Source organism: Odontesthes bonariensis, chromosome 5 (assembly GCF_027942865.1).
Source record: "Odontesthes bonariensis isolate fOdoBon6 chromosome 5, fOdoBon6.hap1, whole genome shotgun sequence".
Taxonomy (NCBI): Eukaryota; Metazoa; Chordata; class Actinopteri; order Atheriniformes; family Atherinopsidae; genus Odontesthes; species Odontesthes bonariensis.
Window position 1 is genome coordinate 18,863,769 of NC_134510.1, and position 11,611 is coordinate 18,875,379.

General features: G+C 39.3%; 1 protein-coding gene across 1 annotated transcript in view; it reads right to left on the reverse strand.

The window, feature by feature from the left end:
- Positions 1-11,611, reverse strand: part of cdkal1 (CDK5 regulatory subunit associated protein 1-like 1) — a 224,029-nt gene that overhangs the window by 152,827 nt on the left and 59,591 nt on the right. The window contains exon 5 of the mRNA XM_075465108.1: positions 4,759-4,855. Coding sequence (XP_075321223.1) covers positions 4,759-4,855 — 97 coding nt within the window. The remainder of the gene's footprint in view (positions 1-4,758; positions 4,856-11,611) is intronic.

Below are 11,611 nucleotides of genomic sequence, written 5' to 3' on the forward strand. Positions count from 1 at the left end.
TTCTCTGTTCTCAGAAGTTTGTGATCTCACCCTTGCCATGGCTCTTAATGCCTTCAGGTCCATTACCCAGCAAACCCTTCTTTCAAACACACTGACGGGGCTGCACACTGTGCTTTGCAGGCAGCGGTTGCACGCATGTTACACACTGATATAAAACCTTTTTTCCTTGTAATACTAAAGCAATTTTGGATCCATTCAGAGCAGCAGCAGGTGTCCCTTCTTACGGTAAGGATCTGCTAATGCTCACATTTTGCAAACCAATTCAGATCTCCCTTTTCAACACTGGCCGTTTTAAAATCCTGCTGTGCATTCATAGAGCGCTGTATGAGTCAGAAATGAAAGAAATTAAGTTAAAAATTCAACCGACATCCACAAGATTAACGCACCAAAAGAACTAATTTTGTTAATTACAAGGTTAATTCTATTATAAATCATTTTTTGTATCGCTGTTCCTGATTTCCAAATAATTAGGTGCTGGGGATATTAATTAGCCAGGCAGCTCTGCACCAAGCACACACAGACATTTCCAAAAATGATCAATAACCTACCTAAGAAGCTTCAGTAATAACAAGCGGAGGAACAGAATGACTCTTGTGAGTAGAGGTCAACCAATAGAGAATATCTATTGGCTGATATGTCAACAATAGTTTGGAGCTGGTAGAAGCAGGTAGCCAATTGATCAGCTGATATCCCACACATCTCTTTCACTTGTATGAAATACACAATCAAAGACGTGATTTGAAAACAGGATTTGCAAGAGCAGCCGGTATCTCTGTCAAATGTCAAATGCATTGAAGGGGCATGTCAAGAAAACAAACATGTGTTTTGTGCTTAAAAAAAATATAATAATGCAAAACACAACCCCAGCACTTTCTCTAGGACCCCAGAGGTTTGAAACATTCAGTCAACCATTCAGATTTGTAGTTAATTTCTAATAACACTTCCAGCTCAGAAAAGAAATATCCAGCCTCCTCATCTTTAGAAACACCCAACCTCGAGTACGAATTGTGCCACATTTGCTGTGCCTCACTCAGAAGCTTAAAGCTCTTTTGTGCTTGTGTTTTGCATGGTTTTCTCATCAGCAGAGAATAAGTCACTTAAGAAATTACCAAGTAATACTCCACTGGTACTTAGCTTAACACTTGATGTCCTGATAATAAAATATGACTTCTAATTTTCATTCTGGCATTCGAAAGTTTGAAATTCATATTTCAAATTTGTCCCAAATTTGACACCCACAAGCATTTAAAAAAAAATATTCTTGATTTTAGCCACTAAAAAATTTCAAATGTAGGAACAGACCAACAGCGAAACCCAGCATGTATGGAATAATAGGATTTTTAACTGCCATATTAAGATGTCAGCTGGCTGGCATGTGACTTCCTATCTGCGATGCTGTGTTTTACAAACCCTGCCCAGTTCAACATATGAATCACAACAACTGTGCCAACAACAGGAATTAATACCAGCTGCCTGTGGCTCAACTGCAGACATAGGTTCAGGAATAAAACTCCTAGTAAAGTATTTTTCTATCAGTTTATTGTGTGATAATCTGTTTGCTAGTGTTAGCTCACCAGCTATTTAATGCATGCTCTCCCAAATATACAAGGTATTAAGGTGCTTCAGGGATTACATTTTCACTGCAGCTCAAAGCCACTAGATTGATCTCACTTTAGACACAACCCACAGAAGAGGGTGGAATGGAGTCAAGATGGTCACTCCATGACTGGTTTCATAAAACCAATAGGTATTAAAAGAGCTGCAAATTCATAGTGTAAAAGACAAATGTTGTAGTCAGTGATATTTGACTAAAGCGCATGCTACATATATTTCATTAGGACCTCAGAGGATTGGGTTCAGCTTCAAAAAGGGCATCATATGTCTTCTTTAATAATGCCAAGGTATAACGAACAACCTTTTAATCTGAATAATTTGATAATAAAACTGTTTTAGATGACTTTTATTTAAACACAAACAATCTCTTAATACAATTCTAGTCAAACTTCAATAGATGTTAACATTTTGAGAGCAAGGAAAATGAAAAGAGAAATGAATGAGAACTAAAATAAAATAAAATAATTGAACTAAATGATGAAAATGTGTTGGTTGCTTGGCAATTATAAAACAAATTAAGTTTCAAGACAAATGAGCTGCTAGGCATTATGTGAGAAATCTATAAAAAAATATTACTCTAAGTTAGTGGTTCACTGTACTGCTGCTAAGTAAAATACCTTAACCACAGCTACAATGTGTATGTGATAGGGACACAAGAAGGACTACATGACAGCCATAACAGAAGAGATGCAGAGATTGCTTCATCACTGTAGCTAAACACACATATGTTTACCAAGCAATTTATCTGGGCGAGTGTTTAGCCTTTTATTAATAAAAAGCACATTATGTGTGTTGAATAAAAGCATTTGAGTAAATATACATTGAGATTAAGAAATCAGTATCAGATAGTAGCTGATTAGCCATCTGTAGCCATCCACTGATAAAATGCCCCCATATGTGCTGTGTAAGCAAACTGACGAATCGGTTGACCTTTCATCCAGAGTTAACTGCTAAGATGCTTGTTGGCAAAGCAAAAGCAAAACCTTTTTGGTATTTTTTTTTCTTTACATTCTAAGATAGCCTGATACCCAATCATGTTTTTTTTTTTCCCCCAAGTGAGTTCTCGATTTGTGCTCTCACAGTAATGTGAGGTCCATGTATTTTTTAATGTTGGGATAAAACATGGAAACTGGGCTTACACTTTCATCTGTACAGCTCACCAAAAGCCAGACATCCTGTGTTCTGAGCACTGATGTGTGGCATCTCATGTGTTTAACATTGCCAACTCCATTGTGATCCTCCGATTACTTGGTCAGTAATCTCTTCTGACTAAATTGGTTAAGCTCTGTGTGTGAGTGTAAATGGCAGTGTGTGATGTGTGTCAGATACAGGATGTGACAAGTCCAGCTCAGAGAGGCGAAACACTGCAGGCTTGCGTGACTGCCTGTGTACCTTCCACAAGCTACACTGCCATTCATTTCACAGCAAATTCAAATAGGAAAACACAAAAGCACACAAAGAAACTGACACACAAAAGGTCAATTAAATAGAATGAATTCAAAAGGAAGCACCAATTTAACTACATCCCTTATTCAGCCGTTAGTGCAATCACTATACACAAATTTTCAACTCTTTATTTGCATCTAATTTGCATAACCCACCAACTGCCACTGTCATTATATGGCTGATTGTAACTACCAGGGGAGTGCAGGGAGAGTATGTGAATTCACATATAACTCTGCCCTCGCCTCTTAAAATTTTAGTCTGTTTATGCATCCTTCACTCGGTCTGCAAGAATGGCCATACTTTACAGCAAAAACCCAGGGCCCATCACACTTGTTGGGTCCAACATCTTTCTAGTGACCAGTGTGTTAAAACTTAACCTTGGGTTAGGATAAGGAAAGGTTCAGATTTGTAAAAAGCTCACACAAGTATAAGATAGGAGTACAAGGATGTGTGTGTGTGTGTGTGTGTGTGTGTGTGTGTGTGTGTGTGTGTGTGTGTGTGTGTGTTTGAACATGCATTAATGCATAAACCAATTGACTTGTGACAATGACAGGATCGGCAGCAGTTAACATTGTAGCTGTTTATGCCCCATCCTGAAAGCTATTATACTCACAAGCCTGTTTATCTAAATTAAATTATACTGTATATACATACCATTTGAGTGTAATGATACGGAATGGCATGTTTACCTCATCAGACTAAGGATATTTATAGTAAAGGATGTTGTAACATTGAGACTGCATTGAGGCTAAAGTTGTCTTTGTGTATCATGATTTAAAAGTCTATTTTGGTCTACAGCAATTCTCTGTGTCCCTCTGCCTGCAGTCCAAGTTCCTCTGTTTGCCACAGACAGATTCCCATCAGTAAATCCAGTTTTGATTTCAAACAATAGCTGTTTTAATAGAACCGCATTCTCAGTTAGCACCTCTCATCTAATATTAGCATTATCTAGAGTGTCCTCGACTACAAAGCAGCAACTTGTTCACAAGAGAATTCATTTATGTTGGGGGGTTTCCTCACAGAAAATTTAGTCTGTGCAACAACCGGTAATGTTTTATCATTACTTAAGAGATGTACTCTACTGAATGTAAGGAGCTTCTTATTACTGCTGCACAACAGGCTGAGACGATTAATCAAACAGAAATATTTGGGGCAGATGTGGGGGTTCTTCAGTCCATTTTTCAATATGTCTCTCAAAATTAATGTTTAGCTGTTATTCTTGGACCTAAAAATAACAAATATTTTTGAATGTTTGAATGTTCTGCACCAAAAAAAGATGGTTCAACTTCGCACATGGCCTTTCAGGAGCCACACTGACGAAAAATCTCTGCAGCAACAGAGCCCTTCCTGCTGCTCAACAACAAGGAAGGTTGGCAGTGTTCAGTTGTCAAAACAAACTCCAATCGCCTCTCAAGTTTATTATTCATGATGAGAGTTAAGGCCGTTTTAAATTTATGTTCTGTGACATGAAGTTATTGTTTCAGTTAGCATCAGTTGGTTAAGTAATGCACTCTTACCCACAGCAGAGGGCAATTCGAATAAGACAGTGTGTTGGGTTTGTGTGCGAATACTCCTCAAATGTAGCTCCAGGGCACAAGCAAACACGGTGAACACGCTGTATGAACACTCACCTATTACCCAAAGTTTCATGGAAGTAAGTGAATGTACAAAGACATAGAGTGCACGATGTATACATACCCCAATAATGCTGAGGCCTTTGAGGTAGTCCATCCGTGGCTGAGCCTGGGGAACACAACCTGCTACGACCACCTTTTTCTGCTGATCCTGGGCTTTTCTGCACAGACAAATGAGACGATGAGATTAATATTAGTATGTGGCTGTTTTGGCGCCAACGGTAGAACAAGCAAAATAAGGGCCAAGGAATACACATTAGGTTAACTTTGAATTACAATGGTTTTGGCCCATTGAACGTCTGTGTGCATGTAAAATAATAACTTCCCAGTAAAATGTCTAAAGATGACCTATTCCAATTCCAATTTTCAGTAACCATTATTATGTTCTCCGAAGTAAAAAAAAAATGCTTTGATGGGCTTGAAACGCCAAAACATGAACCAATTAAGCCAAATGCTTTACCAAGAGTTCAGCCTTTTCGCATCCAGTAACTAATTAAATCCAACTCCAAATTCTTTACTACTCCTCTTTCCGTTTCTGTACTGTAAATTCCTGAATTCTGTGAATTCCTCATTCTTTAAACACAAACAACAACAATATTGAAGAGGAAAATATGAGGACGGATCTGACTGAAATCTGAGGATATCACATGTCAAAGCTGTAAAGTCTATTTTACTCTTAATGAGAACAATTTCCAATATAAGGTTCATGCTGCTGCATTGAAGAAGACAAGCAAACGGGGCAATTAACTCATTCAGAAAATGATGACTGCAGTAATAAATCGTGTTAGAAGTCAGGTTATTTTTTTTTCATAGACTTCTTGCAGAGTTACTGGGGAAAAAAACAACTTTAAAGCAATCTGAGCAGTCGCCCTTTCAAGCTATATAAGAACATGCATTAGTTTCCATATTGCTTTTGAATTCAGATCCACTGTATAGCCTTATATTCAGATTTTATATTAAGTCTGTGTATGGATAAAAACCATTCAGTTTCTACAAACCCATTTACTGATCGAGGCCACATTAGCATTTAAACCTTAAGTTAAGAATTTGGTGTCAAACTGATGTAATGAACTGAAATAACTGGTGTAAATGGAAATTATTTCTGGTACATGATGTTCTGTAATCGTTTAGCATTGTGCTATGTCCTGATATAGTTGTAATAAATACCAGTATGCATTGGTAATAAATCTCACAATTATTATTGGAAATCAAAAGATGTGTCCCAAATCTAATTTGCCATAATCTAAAGGATCTGAATTAAAAAGACGTATGCGGATGGAAAATGTGCGAGTGCAGAATCTTTGCAAGTCTTTATGTCACCTTCAGTTAGTGGTAGAGAGATTTGAGACAGGCGGTCTGTCTGACAAAAGCTTTTGGAGAAGCTGCCCAGACTCTGCCATAAATCTTTAATAATGAAGCCTCCTGACAGCTGGAGTGGGAGGGAAGGATAGAAGGGGGTAGGCATGTAAGTGAGGGTGGAATTGTGGGAGGAGGACTGTGGAGCAGCAATGAAGCTGGATGCAAACTGTCAGTTGCGTTTTAATTCACACTGTTGGTATTCTTCAGCAAAACAAAGAGAGGTAGGGATGGAGGTGGATGGGGTTGTTCGGAAGAACACAGTGTGTAGGGAAGGGAAATGTTAAGGCAGACAACTTCATTCAAAGCCAGCTTACACTGTCACATCAGTGAGAAATGAAGGGATGGATGAAAGCCAAAGAGACTAAGTGGAAAGGGTGAAGCCGCAAATCAGTCTTTAATGAGTATTCCATTCGTGGTTGTTTAAATCAGAATCAGCTTTATTGGCTTAATTTAAGTCTGATATACAATATTTGCATTGTAAGGGAAAGAGTCCGGTTTTAACACTGTATGTAGACGTCTTCTTGTTCTTACACACACTTCCAAAAGAATTCCTTAAAGTAGGAATCAACGCGACTCAAGAAAAACAAGACCAACAAATCACTGAAGATAAAAAATGTTGGATAAAATGCCACATTCTGCTAAATGACTGCACTTTTATAGATCTGCTGTGATCCCTACTATGATCGAGCAATATATACCCGACAGGCTTACAGCTTAAGGTCTGAGACAGACATATTCAAACACTCAGAGCGGCATTTCATCTCATGCCAGAGAGAGCAATGGACAGACAGATGCCCAAATTCTGGAGTATAAATAGCCCTTATTTACTGTTAACATAAGAGTCTTGTTTAAACTTTTCTACTGTATCTGCTAACAGTGCCTTCATCACCCCGTACCGTTTGCTAGGATGACTCAAGCATTCAAACACATTCAGACACCCACAGTAGGGGTGTGCCTGCATAATTGACACGGTCTCGAGCCAAAATGCGCCAAATGTTCTTTTAATGTGCGTCTCACTTCCTGCCCATACACTCACAGCCATGGCTGACACAGCGAGTAAGCAGACAGCGCATGAGTCGTCGCCTAAGCGCCCCCGGGGGGGAGCAGGCCAATCACATCACGCACAGTTCCTCGGTGGGATGACATGGAATGGGATAATGCGACTCATTTGCCGTGGTGATACTTTTGAGTCCGACCGAGCACTCGCTACCAGTGACCCAGACCAGAGCAGATGTCCCCCAAGATCAGACGGCATGGAGTGTGTGTGTGGAGCAGAGGGGGGGGGGGGGGGGTGTACATGTGTGAGTGTGATGCGTTGTCCTTGATTTCCTTGGAATCTCGCCCTAAAATCTCTAAGACCCTCCGTTAACTCTTTGTTACTGCACTCCACAGCCTCAAGACCGCACGCCTGCATCGGGCATGAACTATACCGTGCGCATTCTACTGGTCACGGCTGGTGATGGCAACAGTGTTTCCAAGGTCTATGCATACATGCATAGCCTCTGTGGCATGTATGGCAAGGAGTGCTGCGCTGTACATGCTTGTTTTTACCAGCTGAGTGGACACAGTGAATCAGTCAAATTAGACCGGACTAAATGTCCAACCGAATTGATCAGGTTGACTTCGAGAAGCCCCATGCTTGGAATGTGACATTAAAATAACTCTAGGCATCAGATGGACCCGAGTGGATGACCTACATAAAAGCCTCTTCAACTTTCTCACAGCAAAACACGAAGTGAAAGAGAATGCCTTCCTTTGAGGATTATGGCCGTCTTTATAAAAAAATGTCAGGACCTGAAATTTAATGGCATCATCAGATGAATTTGACTACAATGGAAAATGTCATTAAGCAAACTTGCTCTTTATTGTTTAACATCTAAAAATGTCCCTTTTTTTATTATAAAAATATCTAAAACATTTTCATGAAGTCATAAGAGGTATTTAAGTTGCATTCTCCTCTTAAAAAGATTGTTGTTGTATTTCCACTGAAAGTAAACTACCTAAAAAAAATAATAATTTTTTTTTTTTTTTTTTTTTAATTCGCAGCAATGGTGTTACTATCGCACAAGTAATTAAACAAAAGAATTGAATATGTTGATGTAGAGAAACATCTTAAACACACCAACAACTGTGTGTGTGTGTGTGTGTGTGTGTGTGTGTGTGTGTGTCCTCTCAATGACTCTCCCTGCTGCTCAGCATCCTCAGCCCTATACAGATACAGCTTCAGCTCCATAGTGGGGGAGAGGATGAGCTCATTATACACACACACACGCACGCACACACACAGAGCCAGCCATATGTTCCTTAACAAACATGTTGCTTAAAGGATGAGGTCATACTGGAAGGAGTAGTGAAGAACTTTTTGTTACAGAGCGGAAAATATGTGCATTCGATTTAGCTTGGTTTGATTTAAGCATCTTTTTTCTTTTTTTAAACAAAATCAGTTGATAATAACACCGCCTGACAGGACCAATGTAGTTCAGTTACATCTACTTTCTCTACCCTTACCCTCCTCTCCCTTTCCCATATTTGGCTTGTCCTTGCTCCTTTGTCTCCCTCACCCTCTCATCTGCACTCCGACAGTCGTTTCTGGTTGATTTGACAGCGAGCCAGGCACTCAGCACACCCCTGACCTCTCCGTATTAGCATAAGCAGCAAGGGGCAAGGTTAAGTACCCATCAAGCCTCAGTAATTAAGATGTGAATCGAGGTGTGCATGTGTGTAAATGTGAGGAGGAATGAGCAAATGTTTTAAATTGCTCCTTCACATATTTTCCACTTCCAAACATCTACCAAATAAATAATGCAATCTCAACATTGGATGTAATTTCCATTTCACAATTGCTATTACGACTTGTTTTTGATGAACTGGGAGATCTACAGTGTGTTTATTTGTTTAATGTTTTATTCAGTGTTCAATCTACACACACATATATATATATATATATTTATATGTACATGTATATGTGTAAACGTGTGTTTTGTTGGAGCAGCAGCAGGAAATGCATCTCCACTGACTGAGAGCACAGAATAACAAATACGTATGGAAACCCCCTTGTCAATCTGATGAAGAGTGCAGCCTTTCCTATGCGAATAAGGCTACGGCTACACGGAAACGAAACGAGGTTTTTTTTTTAAACGGGTACGAAAATTCTTGCAACCACACGGCAACGCTGCGGTAAAGACTCAGGTCCAGACGAAAACGGATGAAAACGATGAAACGATGCATGTACACACGCCACGCTGTGAGACAATAGAGAAGTCTCACAGCGTCAACGTTTGACTGACGCAAAAACGTTTTCGCTGTAATAATGGAAACGAAACGACCTCGTTTTCAAACTTTCCCACTCTGGAACCCGTTCTCAAAAACTATCGTTTTGGGGTAGTGGGAACGCCGGCTCCGTGTGGCCGCGACAGCGAAACCCTAACCCTAACTCTAACAAAAATAGCTGTCAAAATTGAAACAGTAAAACATAAAATAGAAGCTTCATCCAGGCCTATGGGATCCAAGTGCAGACAAACAAAAATGAATGAAAGTTTTAACATAAAAACAGGGTTTTTTTTCAGAGAACAGGGACGAGGCAGAAAAGTGATGAGTGACTGACAGGCAGCTGTCAGAGGAACGTCTTTATAAGCATGTAAAGGGCGGAAAAAGGTGCAGGTGAGTCTCTATAGGGAGCCAGTTAATGTTAGCAATGACAAAAAGCAGGGAGACATAGGCAAAACGTTGTAATCAGTAAAATGTTAGAAACCGACTGGTATCCAGTGAGTTCACTACAGAAGCCCATTACGCAAAGACAAACACACACTTCGACAGTCTAGAAACCACCTAACTGTAGGCATATTATCATCTTAATTATCATCTTAATGTCTGACTGAACATGTAACACATAGACCAATATCTGGCTTCCATTATAATATTTCCGATCAAATCCATTTCAAAGAGGTTTACTTGAATGTTATTGTTTGGGGATACCAACAACTAATAGCTTTATCTAAATTTTAATGAAAATCGAGGATACAATCAGTGGTTAGTTAAAAGTGAAGCAGCTGGATGCTGTGCTTCATCATATTGCATTTGCAAACATAAAATGAATTAAGGCTGACTAAAGATTTCATTTTAATACCAAAAACTGTCATTTTTTGTCACCAGATGTTTTGGCAGAACGTTTACTTTTCACCTATTATGTTCCCATAATACATTTTCTATTCTTTTTTTTGTTTGTTTGTTTATATATATTTTCAATTTGTTAATATAGTATATAGGACCACATAAATTAACGATATCGTCAGTCTTCATTTGTCAGAAATATCTTTTCTGAACAGTTCTGAAATAATTCAATAAAGAGGAAGAAACAAGCCCAGTGTGAAGGAGGAAGAAACAGTATATCCACAAGCATGTCTTCATCACCATCTGGGGAGATGGGAGAGAGAACGGATGACAACAGCAAACAAAAAGAAAATGAAGATGGGGTTTGAGAGGTACAGCAGCCCGAATCCCCCGATGATCTCTCACTTTATCTGACGTCAACCCCCATCACCTGCTTTTGTGCCTCATAGGATGGAAAGAGTTGATGTCCACATAAAGGAAGGAAAAACATAAAAACACAGAGGGAAACAGAGAGGAAATTGCTTGCTTAATCCATAAAATTATCTAAAAGAAGGGAGTTTTTAGAAGTGACATTCAGGACGATACACAACTGGACTAAAGACAAGTTGCAAATGTTTTGAAACACTATTTCCGATCCAACTTCTTTTAGACTTTAACAGCAACAACGAGGCTGAGATAGATGTGATCTGGAGATACAAGCATACAAAAGAAAAGAAAACATACAGACGTGTTTTCAGTTTTGCAAATTTATCACCTATGTGTTTAATAAAGGCATTCTCATTTGAGCTGGGTTTAACAGGATACAGGCAAGCTGGTGACCGATCCATACACACCTATAACGCGGCTAGTTTATGGCAAGCTCGCATGGTCTTCGGGTACGTCGGAGTTAGGACGCTGCTCAACTGTCAACGTGGGCCTTGTAAAAGCAAGTCAGGAAATGCAAGGCTTTCAGATTACGGCCTTTTTTAAAAGATGCCTGACACACATGCCCAGTGCAGTGAAAGAGATGAAATTTGTCTTGTAAAAACAGTCAGTTCAATGTGTAATAAATATTGCATTACTGTAAATGAGCTGTATTCACCGCTTGAACGGTTCATAACAGAGAAAATGCTATTAAAAAAAAAAATGGCGGAGGCATCCTCATCCATGTGTGGGGAATTGCATTGGAATAAAAAGAGCACTTGACTGAACCTAAAAGCTGAATGCAGACAATAGGCACATGAGTCTCAATTCCAATGTAGTCTTACAATGTAAAGGAGAGGCTGTTATGGGACACTAATATGGGAGCAACCAGGCGACTTCAGGCTCTATTTGAGAGACAAGGATGGGAAAACAAACACGTACTCGTAGGGACCCACCGAGGTTGTGATACCATGAGTTTTCTTTTAATAATAAAAAAACGCACGTCTAAAGCTAAAAAAATGAAATGTTCCAGACACGTTTGGGAA